General features: G+C 40.7%; 1 protein-coding gene across 1 annotated transcript in view; it reads left to right on the top strand.

The window, feature by feature from the left end:
* Positions 1 to 14,620, top strand: part of LOC141435009 (E3 ubiquitin-protein ligase HERC2-like) — a 17,097-nt gene extending 2,477 nt beyond the window's left edge. The window contains exons 2-7 of the mRNA XM_074097523.1: positions 31 to 119; positions 4,582 to 4,731; positions 6,176 to 6,365; positions 11,902 to 11,975; positions 12,787 to 12,942; positions 14,488 to 14,620. Of these exons, the coding sequence (XP_073953624.1) occupies positions 31 to 119; positions 4,582 to 4,731; positions 6,176 to 6,365; positions 11,902 to 11,975; positions 12,787 to 12,942; positions 14,488 to 14,620 (792 nt within the window). The remainder of the gene's footprint in view (positions 1 to 30; positions 120 to 4,581; positions 4,732 to 6,175; positions 6,366 to 11,901; positions 11,976 to 12,786; positions 12,943 to 14,487) is intronic.
* Positions 14,621 to 15,146: the final 526 nt, after the last annotated feature.

The following is a 15,146-nucleotide window of genomic DNA, read 5'->3' as shown; positions in this document are numbered from 1 at the left end:
CAAGTCATTAATATTCGAGCAACGCTACAGAGCACTGAAACGGCTGTAACCGTTCCTTACGTAGCGCAAATACGGCGGCTGATAGTCCTATGCAAGCGGCATCTTGTTGCTGTTATAAGGTACCTAACATATCAAGACACGTAAGTAATCGCAATGCGATGTAATAGTCTATATAGCTAACTAGATGTTAATAGATCACATCAGCAGGGCGAAAACAACTGTTCCATCTCCAGTCTGTTTTATTTATTCAATCAATATACTGCTAAACAAACTAAAGTGAGACCGACTATCATTATTATTGAAAAATGTTTTACAGTCATTTATAATGAAAATTTGATGTATTGCTGGTTCATTGTTATTGGTTTATATTGGTTCATGGTAGTGTGTATGTGTATGTAATAGAACTTGCAGAAGGGTAACAATAATTTTTCCCTTCCGAGGTGTCTGTAGGTATCTATTTTGAATTAGTAATGCCTTTGTTTTTTATGATAAGGTCGTTAATCGTTTGGCATGCGGTGATAGCCGTTTCGGAACTTCATATCATTCATTCAATCAAAAGTGACTTTTGCGACTTTCTGGCGGTTAGTGCCGGCACCCGCCGCCAGATGGCATATCTTTTTAACTACCTACCATACATCTCATGTAGTTATTCAGAACTTCAAAAAGTGAGAAGTTTTATTTTTGTATGTATTTTGTTGTGTGTGTGTGTATGTATGTTTGTTCACTGAATACATCGGATTTGGTTGGATATAGATTTTGATGTTCCTTGTTAGATGTTGTTGATTAGATTTTTGACGTTTTGATGTCCAGAATGGGTTGAGTTATATCACAGCTCTTTTATTAATGTGTTAATGCAGAGAGCTCTTAGCCGTCTTATGTCGCTAGATTTAATAAAAATACCTATTTTATAAGTCGTTGCTTGTATTACATGTTAAATATTGAAGTTCATCGTATCTATGCATGTGTGGCGCGCCACCTCTGTAAACCCATGTTATGCAAAGCGGAGTGTAAGACGTAAATGAAGAAGTATACAAATAGTGGCACCGTCACGTGTCAAAGTTGCTTGTTGCGAAAGTTTATGTTAGATTAACACCCTGTTTCACCAACCATTGATTAAATTTATCTGACGGAGAAGTGTGATGCCGTCTCTGTTTGTTTTGTTCGAATAGACGGAGACGGCATCACCTTTATCCGTCAAATAAAATTAATCAATAAATGGTGAAGCAGCCCCTAAATGTGTCAAAAATGTAGAACCCTTGGTGTAAGAACCGTTTTAGCTTTAGTGGTTATCTGGACATCGCAGTAGGAGACATCGAGTCTTTCAATGAGGCTGGCATAGTCACACAGGTGCACATAAGCCTAAAAAAATAGAAAAAATAAATAAAAAGCTTTGGTGGTAACGTTACGGTGTTAACAAGCCAAAGCTGTATTGTATTGCCGGCCGGCTCCATAAAGTGTTAACTTTAAGATGTGGTTTTTATAACTTAAAAACTGCATGCTAGATGTTAAAGTTAGTTGTTTAGTTGATGTTATACTCAAATGTATGCTGAATCAGGAATTTTCTATGAAGGGTGGGCCAATTTTTTGCCGCTGAGTATATTATTTGATGATAACCTAGCGGTGTCAACAAGCCAATGTATCGGGTTTTTCAATGCCAGCTATGAGAGTTAAAGCGTAAACTGCATTTGGTGGTAACCTAACGGTGTCAACAAACCAAAGTATGGCGAAATTGCAATGCTAGCTTTTGAGTCAGTGCGTTAATTGCTTTGGTGGTAACCTAACGGTGTCAACAAGCCAAAGCACCGCGTTTTTTAATGCTAGCTGTTAAAGTTAATGCCTAAACTGCTTTGGTGGTAACCTAACGGTGTCAACAAGCCAAAGTATAGCGAATTTTCAAAGCTAGTTTTGAGTCAGTGCGTTAACTGCTTTGGTGGTAACCTTACGGTGTCAACAAACCAAGGCATCGCGTTTTTACAATGCTAGCAGTCGAGTCAGTGCGTCAACTGCTTTGGTAGAAACCTAACGGTGTCAACAAAACCATGGCATCGCGTTTTTCAATGCTAGCTGTTAAAGTTAATGCGTAAACTGCTTTGGTGGTAACCTAACGGTGTCAACAAGCCAAAGTATAGCGAATTTTCAAAGCTAGTTTTTGAGTCAGTGCGTTAACTGCTTTGGTGGTAACCTTACGGTGTCAACAAACCAATATGCATCGTGAATTTGCAATGCTAGCGTTCAATCCAGTGCATAAACTGCTTTGGTAGTAACCTAACGGTGTCAACAAGCCAAAGTATTGCGTTTTTACAATGCTACCTGTCGAGTCAGTGCGTTAACTGCTTTGGTGGTAACCTAACGGTGTCAACAAACCAAATGCATCGCGAATTTGCAATGCTACCTGTCGAGTCAGTGCGTTAACTGCTTTGGTGGTAACCTAACGGTGTCAACAAGCCGAGGCATCGCGTTTTAACAATGCTAGCTGTCGAGTCAGTGCGTTTACTGCTTTGGTGGTAACCTAACGGTGTCAACAAACCAAATGCATCGCGAATTTGCAATGCTGCCTGTCGAGTCAGTGCGTTAATACTGCTTTGGTGGTAACCTAACGGTGTCAACAAGCGAGGCATCGCGTTTTAACACTGTAGCTGTCGAGTCAGTGCGTTAACTGCTTTGGTGGTAACCTAACGGTGTCAACAAGCCGAGGCATCGCGTTTTAACACTGGTAGCTGTCGAGTCAGTGCGTTAACTGCTTTGGTGGTAACCTAACGGTGTCAACAAGCCGAGGCATCGCGTTTTAACAATGCTAGCTGTCGAGTCAGTGCGTTTACTGCTTTGGTGGTAACCTAACGGTGTCAACAAACCAAATGCATCACGAATTTGCAATGCTGCCTGTCGAGTCAGTGCGTTAATACTGCTTTGGTGGTAACCTAACGGTGTCAACAAGCCGAGGCATCGCGTTTTAACACTGGTAGCTGTCGAGTCAGTGCGTTAACTGCTTTGGTGGTAACCTAACGGTGTCAACAAACCAAATGCATCGCGAATTTGCAATGCTGCCTGTCGAGTCAGTGCGTTAATACTGCTTTGGTGGTAACCTAACGGTGTCAACAAGCCGAGGCATCGCGTTTTAACACTGGTAGCTGTCGAGTCAGTGCGTTAACTGCTTTGGTGGTAACCTAACGGTGTCAACAAGCCGAGGCATCGCGTTTTAACACTGGTAGCTGTCGAGTCAGTGCGTTAATACTGCTTTGGTGGTAACCTAACGGTGTCAACAAGCCGAGGCATCGCGTTTTAACACTGGTAGCTGTCGAGTCAGTGCGTTAACTGCTTTGGTGGTAACCTAACGGTGTCAACAATCCAAAGGATCGCGAATTTGCAATGCTGCCTGTCGAGTCAGTGCGTTAAACTGCTTTGGTGGTAACCTAACGGTGTCAACAAGCCAAAGCATCGCGTTTTAACAATGGTAGCTGTCGAGTCAGTGCGTAAACTGCTTTGGTGGTAACCTAACGATGTCAACGAAACAAGGCATCGCGAATTCGCAATGCTACCTGTCGAGTCGGTGCGTTAACTGCTATGGTGGTAACCTTACGGTGTCAAACAACCAAGGCATCGCGAATTTACATGCTAGCGTTCGAATCCGTGTATTGATTGCTTTGGCGGTAACCTGACGGTGACAACGAGCCACATTAGGTATCGCTTGAATAACTTTAAACTGAATTCTTATATAAATCATTTACTTACTTTATAATACACAATACGTTATTCTTCGAAAGGTAAACTAAGGTGAAGGTATCAAGTAAGGTAGAGTACTTAACTCCCAAATCTTAACTTTTTTCTGTCAGTGTGTAGAAAATGGTTTCCTTAGTAAACCGCCATCACCTCGATCTGCACAATCTTGTCTCAGTAAGTTGGCTACATAAACATAATAACAAAACACTTCGGTCAATTGGTCTAACAAAAAATCTATTTCCGTAACAATTTTTTAGCATATCTACAGTGGAGTTCCTTCTACGTCCCTAACAGAACAACTGTTACGTTTGTTATTTGAACGTCATTTTAAATCATAATAATATAAGGAAAATCAGGTTATCCAGAAAACGGATGTGTGCGTAGATAACGAGAAAAATTCATTGTACTCGTAGGTATGTCTAGAATTCTAGATGTTCATCATGTTTGTGTCTTTCTTCAAGCAAACGGTTAGCCTCGAGGAGTGAGCGAGAGAGAGCACAATGATATATCATAAATGTTGATTAAAATGTATGACAACTCTTATCATATGTGGTCAAGAAAAGGAGTTGGATCTGCTTCAGCGAATGCTTAATGAGCTCCACCAAGCATCAGCTACTATACTACAGCGAGATGAAGTTCCACGTTCGACTGCGCGAATCTACTTTAGGCTATTATAGCCGGCGTTTAGAATATGGCTTGCGCTTATACAGTCTCGTTTATACATTGAGTTCAATGATGTCCATCGCAATCATAATTTGTGCTAAACTGATAATCAATTGACTGTATTTACATTGGCAAAGTTGGCTCAGTGTATAAACAGGCATTTTATTTATAAAATGTTAATATTGAGCTTGAATTTTTCAGAGAATACTATTTTAGTGGACGAACTAACGGTATCAAATTAGATAAAAAGACAGCAGCGGTTACTGGTAATGGGGCGGTCAGCTCTCTGAATAAAACCTTTGATGTAGACACCCACGACGAGCATGAAGATCATGATCCTAGCTCCGAAAGGTAATTCAACGTATATATATATATATATATAAAGGCGAGTTTGCAAACCCTATGTCATCATCATCTTCGGCCTATAAGTCGAATAGAATATAAGAATAAATTAACTCTTCATTGCCAAACCTAACACTAAAACAAAAAAGTACAACTAAACATTAAGAAAGGTAACTAAACGTACTGCTAAGTTAGGTACTTAATGGGTCCCAATCTCAGCGTGTGCTAGGCACACCTAGTTATGGTTTTCAGACTGGTCACTAGAAAAGTACACCTCATCTCAAATTAAGAGGAGAGAGAAGTTAAGGCATCACATGAAATTATTTAAGGGATTTAGGTAGGAGCTTCGGGTTGGTAACCCCTCTCCTTAATGGCGTATTCAAAGGGAGCAGGAAAGGGCTGCTGCACCCTTTCCCCTAGTGATTAAGGGTGCTTTTGCATGTATCAATCGTTTTTAGGGTTCTGTACCTCGAAAGGAAAAAACGGAACCCTTATAGGATCACTCTGTTGTCCGTCAGTCCCTCCGTCTGTCAGGACACTTTTTAAAAGATACAGCTGTTTATGCCGCAAATTTCCGCAAATTTTCGAAACTCGCAAGATAATCAAAACCTACAGGGTACTTCCCGTGAACTCAGAATCTTGAAATTTTGTACGAAGCAACGTCTTATAGCACAGATAAAGGAAAAATTGCGAAAACAGTAAATTTTTAGTTACATCATATAATAAAAATATTTATACGGAACCCTCGGTGCGCGAGTCCGACTAGCTTTTGGCCGGTTTTTTTTCTCATTATCCTTCCGCTATCTTGACAATTTGCAATTTTGACAATATGCTCTCAGGGCTAACTATCTCCCATTAACCATCGCTTACAACACCCTTCTCTATCTGAGTGACAGGGCTGGGTATGACCTGCGGCCCGACGAGTAACCACACTTTGTCTCTACCTCTTTCCCTCACCATTTCCCACGCTATTCGTCGGCTGGCGCCGTCTATCCCACTAGTCTCACTGAGTTTTCCCATTATGGGACAACTGAGACGATTACGTCCCAGTAGTCCCATGATACAAGTGGCACTAATATTTTTATCCCAAAAGTCCTATTACCGTTATCACACAATGTTAGTTCAAAAAGTTCTACTATGTCTATGTCTCAATCTCAATATGTAGTTATTCTTCTAACATCTACTTCTTCTAGCTAAGTCTCGCAATATAATGTCGCTAGCTGGTAGTCGAACTTTTTGAACTACATTGTGTGATAGTGATAACGGTAATAGGACTTTTGGGATAAAAGAAATAATTTATTGCCACAAATAAAAATATTGCCAAAAATATTAGTGCCACTTGTCCCATGGGACTACTGGGACGTAATCGTCTCAGTTGTCCCATAACGGGAGAACTCAATGGGACCAGTGGGATAGACGAGACTGGCGCCATAAACTGCTTTACTTTACACAGCGCACTGGGTTTGGCCCGCGTCGGCGCGCGCGCCGCGCTCCGCCTCGCGCTCTCCCTCGTGCGGCGCGCGTGGCGGTGCGGAGAGGACGCAGACGTTTGCTCAGCGCTGCTCAAAGACGCCCTCGAAGCGGTCAGGGCGCTGCCGGACGCGGCGCTGTTCGCTGGCGCGGCTGCTGATTCCGCGCAACAGGTTAGACGTGTTTCTATGCAGAGTATATAAGGTGTCTCAAAATTAATGGGTAGTTCTACGATTGTACCAACCGATTTCAGTTTCCTCTCGCTTAAGCTAGAAACACACTGACGCCGGAGGCGGAGCGGTGCGGCGCGGCGCGGAGGCAGTGTCGGTTGTAATACAATTACCATTACTCCGCGCCGCGCCGCACCGCTCCGCCTCCGCTCTCTGTGTGTTTCAAGCTTTATACTAAACTAAAAGAATGAGTAAGGTAGAATGGTAGGATTTTATAAAACAATAAGCTGCTATGCACGCGAGGGTTCGAATCCCATCCTCGTTGCCACTGAAGTGTAGGCAGCAAACCGGGAGCGCAATGAAGAGACGTGTGTACGGCAAGACGATTTATTCAAGACTGACGTCACATGATCGTTCTTAAACTACCTTGTATCTAAGCAATAACAAAATAACGTACCCACTTATATACTACAGTGTGTATGCCAACCGTTACTCGTTTTTTAAGAATATAAAAGTCTATCATGAATAATTATTGGACACATTAACTTATATATTAAGAACACATTTTTAATTTTCATTAAATTTCTATGGAAAAATGCAACGTTACAAGTGTCGGACTTTTACAATTAAAATCTTGATATAAAGAAATGTCTTTATTATTTATTTCCTGTTTACAAACTTAGATTCGATTCGATTAATTCTATTATTAGCACAACTTGCTTTTCTATCTATTTCGCTTCTGTCAAACATGACATTTTGATTTAGGGATGTTCCATCAAAGTAGTGATGGACCTCTACAATCCCTTTCTTTCTTTATGAAGATGAGAACTTTATATTTAATTAACAGTTACGAAGGAAAACATAATTGTTTTTTTATAAGTGCCTTTCAGATACAATTTTACATTAGGGAGATATAAATCACCTCAGTAATTTGCCAGTCTAACAAGATCTATTAGCAACTCTAAGACATATTAATTAATAATAATTTTAGAAGATACAATCAAGAAACAAATTAAATAAGCCTTGGTATCACTGAGAACATAAGTTCTCAATACATACAGAGCATGTCCTACGGCTAAACAAATTTAATAAACCTTGGCATCACTGAGAACAAAAGTTCACAATACATACTGAGTATGTCCTACGGTTATATAAAATACAATTTTAGGACTCCATAGTTTCTATAATGAGACCCAGAACAAAATCTTTATATTTGAGAGGAGTTTGTCTCTGTCGCTGAGGTAAAGTCTTAGTCCGGTATAAGGAGTCAGTCAAGTCACTCTGATCAGTTGTTCCATCTAGTGTCACTTCTGTTTCCCGTCTTTGAACTTCATTTGTTTCATTCTCATGTCCTGGTAAGGTGCTGTTTGTGTCAAACCTACTGAGATCTCTCTCCTTTACAGGCTGGAAGTGGGATGAATTCCTCCTCACTATTTTCCTTCAGGAGATTGAGCTGCCACAGAATTCCCATTCTTCCAGATTACTGTATGTTCTGTTGGAGAAAATGATGTACTTAATTTATTTTCTTTTCTTTGTCTCACCAAAACTTTGTCACCTGGTTGGATCTCAGATGTTTTAGCATGCCTTTTTTTATCAGCATATAGTTTGTATCCATACTTCTTTAATCTGTCCATATCTCGCATCTCTTCATCTGCCAAATCAATGCTTTGTGTCAGTTCTGGAATCTTAGTTTTCAAGTTTCTTCCTCTGAATACATTTCCAGGAGCCAAGCCAGTGGTACAGTGTGGAGTGGAACGATATGCAGATAAATATATCATCAGCTCTCTTTTCCAATCCTGCTTTAAACCTTGTGCAATTCGCAATCTCCGCAAAACATTGCGGTTTTGTCTCTCTACCTCTCCATTAGCTTGAGGCCATAATGGTGTAGTATGTCTCAGCTTTATTCCATAGGTGTTTAAGAACTCTGTGAATCTTTTGCCAATAAAGGCAGGCCCATTGTCGCAAACAATTTCCTCCATAATTCCCTCTCTGCATATTATCCTCTCCAATGTCCCAACAGTTGCCTCCGCTGTCTGCTGTTTCAATATCTTGACTTCAAAATACCTGCTGTAATAGTCAACAATAAAAAGAAGGTAATGTCCTGAAGGCAATGGGCCAAGGAAATCAATTGCAACCAGCTGCCAAACTCGCTGGGGTAGTTGAGTGGGTACCATTGGTTCTGGAGGAGCACCTCGTCCAACTAGCCGGCAACCTTCACATGTGTCACACCAGTATGCAATGTCTCCATCCATACCCTTCCACCAGACTCTGCTTCTTAATTTAGCTTTCATAGAATTAGCAGCTAGATGACCTTCATGACCAATTTCTAGTATGCTTGGTACCATTTGCTTAGGTATTATGAGTCTAGTTCCTCTGAGAATAACGTCATCTACAACACAGAGCTCTATTTTAATCAACTCATATTTTCTTAAGTCTTTGGTCCAAATATCCTTTTCTATAGCCTCTTTTAATTTTATCAATTCTTCATCTTTAAGAGTAGCTTCTCTTATCTCATTTGTAGTAATGGCCTTCACACATGTTTCTATCATAGCAAGTAAAAATTTGTCCTCATCATCTTCAGTTGTTTTCCTGGACACATGACTGGTATCTAGCAACCTTGATACTGCATCAGCAATATTGCTTTTGCCTGGCTTATATATGACCTTGAATGTGAAGGGTTGAAGCCTTAAAACCCATCTTTGGATACGAGCACTTGGGTTAGAATTTGGTGAGTATATAATTTCTAAAGGCTTGTGGTCTGATATGATTTTAAATTGTTTGCCCATCAAGTACATATATAAACTTTCACAGGCCCACACAATAGCTAAAGCCTCCTTTTCAGTTTGTGAGTATCTTTGTTCTGTTGAAGACAAAGCCTTACTAATGTACTTTATGACTATGGGCTGTTTTTCCCCTTTTACAGTTTGGTGTTGTATTAAAACAGCTGCTACTCCTACCGGGCTTGCATCTGTGACCAGAGTAGTTTCAGCATCTTTATCATAAAAACCCAGAGCTGGAGCCGATGTTATTAACCTTTTTAACTCTTGAAAAGCCTCTTCATGCTCCCGATTCCATATAAAATCTGTGTCCTTCTTTATTAGACTGCGTAATGGTTCAGTAATAGTACTGTAGTTTGGTATAAATCTGGCAGAAAAATTCACCAGTCCAAGAAAACTTCTTACTTCCGCTTTATTCTGTGGAGCTCTGAAATCTTGCACCACCTGTTTGTTTGTCATTGTTGGTTTTATCCCGTTTTGTGAAATGTGATGACCTAGGAAAGTTATTTCTGTAACACCAAATGAGCACTTTTTTTCATTAAGAGTCAAACCTGCTTGATGTAAACGATTTAGTACCTGTCGAAGTCTTAAATCATGTTGTTCCCTTGTTTGTCCACCAACACGTATGTCATCTTGGCTATTGGCCACTCCTTCTATCCCTTGCAATAGATGGGCGATAACTCGTTGGAACATTTCAGACGCACACCGTATGCCAAAAAATAAACGTTTGTATCTAAATAGTCCTAAGCTGGAACTGAAAACAGTTATATCCCTCGACTCTTCATCCAGCTCTAACTGATGGTAACCCGATTTGAGGTCAATGGTGGAGAAGTACTTACAGCCATTAAGATCCGCCAGCAATTCTTCAAAGGTTGGTAGTGGAACACGCTCTCTCATTACTGCTTCATTTGCCTTTCTCATATCGACTACCAACCTGAACTGGCCTTCTTCTTTCTTCTTCACTATGTGTGAGGGAGACACACAAGGGGTTGGTCCTGTAACAGGTTCGATAATATTGTTGTCTAGTAGTTCCTTAATAAGTTTTTGTTCTGTATCTCTTACATTGAATGGCTGTCGCCTAACAGGTTGCGCAACCAACTTAACGTTTGGGTCAACAGGAATATTCAATTTAAAATCTTTAAGTTTACCAATACCATTGAAGATGTTTGGATATTCTTTATTGACAGTGTCCTTTGTAAGAGGATCTGATATAATAAGATTGACTTTGAGAGGTCCCACTCTAAGCAAACCAAGCTGTTCAGAGGTGTGTCTGCTAAGCAGGGATGGGCCACAACCGTTAAATACCAAAATGTTTGATGTTACTTCCAAGTTACTATCTGGGGAAAACAAAAGGGCTTTGAAACATCCCAGCTGTGACACCTCTGCACCTCCATAGGTATAATATTTTTGATGATTATCAACAATCAATTTTCCTGAAAAACCTGTCTTTACTAATTTTTTAAATGTATGTTTATCAATAATATTTATAGAAGCACCTGAGTCTATAATAAAATTGCAATTTACCTGATTATTTATTCTTACTTTAAACTTTCGGTCACTGCTGTTAGAGTTTATTGTGAAAACTGAATTTATAGACTTTCCATTGCTGTTTTCGCACTCACTATCACTATCATTGTCTGAAGAATCAGAGGCATCTGAACCGGATTCCACAATGTATCTTATAGTCTTCTTCTTCTTCTTCCTAGCATCCTGTGATTTCTTAAAAAGCACCTTTGTTCTGCAGCACTTGGCAAAGTGTCCTTTGATGCCACATTTATTACACTTTTCATTCATTGCTCCGCACTCTGTACTTTTGGCCATGTGACCTTTTTGGCCGCATCTGTAACATTCTAAACTGAAAACTTTATTTATGTCTGGATTTTCTGGCTCTTGTTTAATAACTGGATCACACATTTGTTTTTCCATTTCATATAACCTAGATATTTCCAGTGCTTTGTTTAATGTTAACTCATTTCCTTTTCTTAAAAATTTTCTTTTTAAATGCAAATCTGTACATTTTTCTATGAGCTGATCAATTAATGCTTCGTCAACGTTTGAGAATTCCGCAATACCTGGCTTGTTTGCGTAGTCTTAGTATGAACTGTTCCATTGACTCTTGGTTTTCCTTTTGCAAGTTTCTAAACTTTTGCCTTTCAAAATTTGTATTAACTTCCGGATCTAAATGCGAATTTAATCGTTTGATGCATCTATCATACTCGGTATTACCTTCCGCCTCAACATCTTTAATGCTTTCATAAATTTCTTGTAGTTCGGTGCCTGCCTGGTGAAGCAATCTTGCCACTTTCTGCTTGTCGCTGAGCCCTATCTGGCCATCAATATAATATTGAAAATTTGTTCTCCATACCCGCCACCGCTCTGGTATGGTGTTGGCGTCTTCATATGGATTGAATTTGGGACCCGATGTCCCGACGCCATAATCTTGTAACATGTTTCCTTTCCATGCGTTTTTACGTGATTACGCGTGAATTCGTCCGGACTCGTCGCCAATAAATACTGTCGGACTTTTACAATTAAAATCTTGATATAAAGAAATGTCTTTATTATTTATTTCCTGTTTACAAACTTAGATTCGATTCGATTAATTCTATTATTAGCACAACTTGCTTTTCTATCTATTTCGCTTCTGTCAAACATGACATTTTGATTTAGGGATGTTCCATCAAAGTAGTGATGGACCTCTACGTTACAAGCTCAGCAGGTATAAACGCTCTTAACGAGATACATTTATTGGTCTTCTTCAGGTGCCGCGCTCGCAGAAGATATGGGCGGAAGTGGTGGACAGCGCCGGCGAGTTCCTGCACCAAGTGGTTACTAAGTGAGTTCAGATCAGATGTAGGGAGAAATTGAAAACCTAAACTTATAGTAGATGGCACGGAAGCCTAAAATCATGTTTCTCTATCGCTCGTTTGAGACAAATGTAAGCAAGAGAGTAATATGATTTTGGGTACTACTTTCGTGCTGTTTACTATACATAGAATAGAGTATAAATAGAGTACAACTTGCAATATTGAGTGCTACATATTTTCTTAAAATATCGTACATATTTTTTGCCACTCGCTTGCGCTCTGGTCTGAATGTTATCTCTTATAGCGGTTCTATGCGTCCTTCTGCTGGGCACAGGCCTCCTCTCAGAATTAGAGACTTTGGGCTATACTCCCACGCTAGCACGGTTATGGTTGGGAACTTTCCACGCCCATGAAATGCTTCGCATGTACGTACAGGTTTCCTCTCGACGTTTTTCTTGACCGGAAAGCTCGTGGTAAATTTGAAATGCAATTTCAACTAATTTCAGAGAAAAAATCAAGTGTATTTTTTATTTGATCTTACCGACGAAACAATATTGGCTCTCATTTAATTTTGATTAGTATGTAAACTACTCAAAACTCCGTCTGCCGAATGCGCCATACGCTGGGCCAAAATCACCACTGATTGGGTTCCATGCGGTGGGCAACAGAGCATAGGTAGGAGTAAAAGGAAGCGGCTGGAAAATTCGGGGCGATTCCAGCGGGACTGGCGAGAGTGATGAAGCCAGAGACGAGTGGAAAGAGAAATGGGAGGCCTTCACACCAGCAGTGGGATATCGTTAGGCTATTTAAACGTTAACTATACTTTTATTGTTGTTGTAGCGAGGCGGGATGCAACGCTCCTCTGAACGACTGGCGCACGTCGCTCTGTGTTTGGGTGGAACTATGCGCTCGCCGCGCGGAACTGCCCGCCTTATTGAAAGCGGCCGACGTGCTGGTCACTTTGCCGCCGCGGCAACAGCTGCTATCTGATAACAGGTAATGTATAAAAGAGTCTCTTATATTTCATATTCATTTATTCATTGCATCCTTGGTATTAACAAGATATTAATAGAACCTAAGGTCCCGAGAGGAACATCGAGGGAAATAAGTGTCTCAGCTAACTGACACGGGCGCCCGCGTTGCGTGCTGTTTCATGTCATCTAATATGGCAGGTCACTCACCTCACGCAGCCACCGTGCACTCGCGCGACTTAACGGAGGCCCTTAGTCCCCAAGAGGGGTTGTTTTAGGCGGATTTGCTTCGGTCGTAATCCTTTACTTCGATTCAGAGGCTCTATTTACCAAATTTCATAACTCTGTCTATGGAAACAGAGGCCGTATTGCTAAAGTTTCTGACACTCGTGTTCGCAATCAAGTGACATATTTCGCATACAAATACTGTCATTTGATTGTGATCGCGAGCGTCGAAACGTTAGGCAATACGGCCTCTGGTCGCACTAGAGCTGCCATGAATTGAATGAGTGAATGATAATGTATTGCGCATCACAAAATGATTAAATATAGGTTGGTTCGCGTCATAAGAAATATTTATTCTGTACTTGTTAACAAAATATTAGTGCCTAATTTAGCTGGAGCCGGGAGAGGAGCATACATTCTCCTGTTAGGCTCTGCCTGCAGGGTGCTTGGGTCGATCTCTTTTGTTGATTGGTTTCTTCCTTGATCGACCCTCGCTCTTTTCTTTTCTCATAACAGCCTGTTCACTCTGACCCGGAAGAGCCTGAAATCGGTCTGTTCTGTAACATTAACGATTGGAGCGCATTCCATTCATTACCAGCGGTCTAACACATGTGGAATCACAATCGTTTTTATTACCGTTTCTTTCTGTCGCACGGTATAAGACGAGGGTAGAAAGAGATGGAAAATGCGATCGCGCACGTCAGTACAATACAAGTAATAGGCAGTAGATTGACTCAGCCGTATTCTTGAAATTTATACCTATGGCTGGGCGGAAAGCCAGTGTTGGCATCTACAAAAAGTAAAAGAAACGTGTGTATGTGTGGGTAGATCCATACTTCTGCGTAATGGATCTAGTTAGAAAAAAATGTTTCATTAGATACATCATTGATCTGATGAATGGATCTTAAGAGAATGATTCAACATTAAGGCCGTGTATACATATTTTTGCAACTTTGGCCGTGTCGATATCTTTGCCCTTGACTGTACTAGAAAAAAACATTGCGTCTATTGCGGCGAGTTCAAAACGACCTGTTGTTGAATTTTATCACATAAAAAAATATAGAGTTAGTACCGAGCGCTATAGCCATGTTACGGAATCGAAACGGGGGCGAATAGAGCGGGCGGCGCGGCACAGCACTCGACCAGCAACCGGACTGCGCTGTTTTGCGAAGATTGGTTAGCGGCCCTGTAAATGACGCTTGGCTGTGTGCGTGCGTCGATTCAGGCGCTAGTATGAAGTCGATCTATTGCCTATTACTTGTATTGTGACGTCAGCCCGTTAGACAATACGGTCTCACTTCACACAGGAAAGATGAATCGCTTCGCTTATTTGTGGATGTTACAGCGTGCCGGCAGAAGAGTGCAAGGCGCCGCTGGGCCCGTTCCTGCGTCGTATGGCGAAGGTTCCCGCGCCTAGCCCCATGGTCATCACAGAGCCGATAACCGAAGTCAATCCTACTGTCTCTTATCTCAAGTAAGCAAACACTACAGGGGTATAGGTTTGACGAGGGTTAAAAATTCAGGGGTTCTTAATTCATTGCAAATATGGCCCGCTAATTATTTTTACCGATGATAATCCTATTATAAAAGCGAAATGTGTTTGTGTGTGTATACTCCGACAGGGAGATTTAGGAGATATCATTTATATTTTCAGTAGATTTGAGAAAGGTAAATAATCAATTGAGTTGGCTAAGACGAGACACCGCAGTTCAGTGCTACCATACAAAATCCATGAGAGACTCGCGTTTTGACAGTTAGCTATATAAAAATTTGTAGCTGTCATGTTTTTATCTGAATATGACGATAATATTGTACGATCAATTTTTGTTCTTTTTTCTACTCTGCATTTAACGAGCGTAGGTTTAAGATAAGCAGCAAATGTTCTCTCCTGACCAATAAATATTCGTGCTTTATACATATGTGCTAAGGGCACTGACATTACTGGTGAGGGTGGATAGACACGTCGAGGGGAAAATGGGCTTAATGCTCGAGTTTTACACTCTG

This window comes from Choristoneura fumiferana, chromosome 14 (assembly GCF_025370935.1).
Source record: "Choristoneura fumiferana chromosome 14, NRCan_CFum_1, whole genome shotgun sequence".
NCBI classification, from domain to species: Eukaryota; Metazoa; Arthropoda; class Insecta; order Lepidoptera; family Tortricidae; genus Choristoneura; species Choristoneura fumiferana.
The sequence above is the reverse complement of the archived record's forward strand: the minus strand, read 5'-3'. Positions and strand labels throughout refer to the sequence as shown.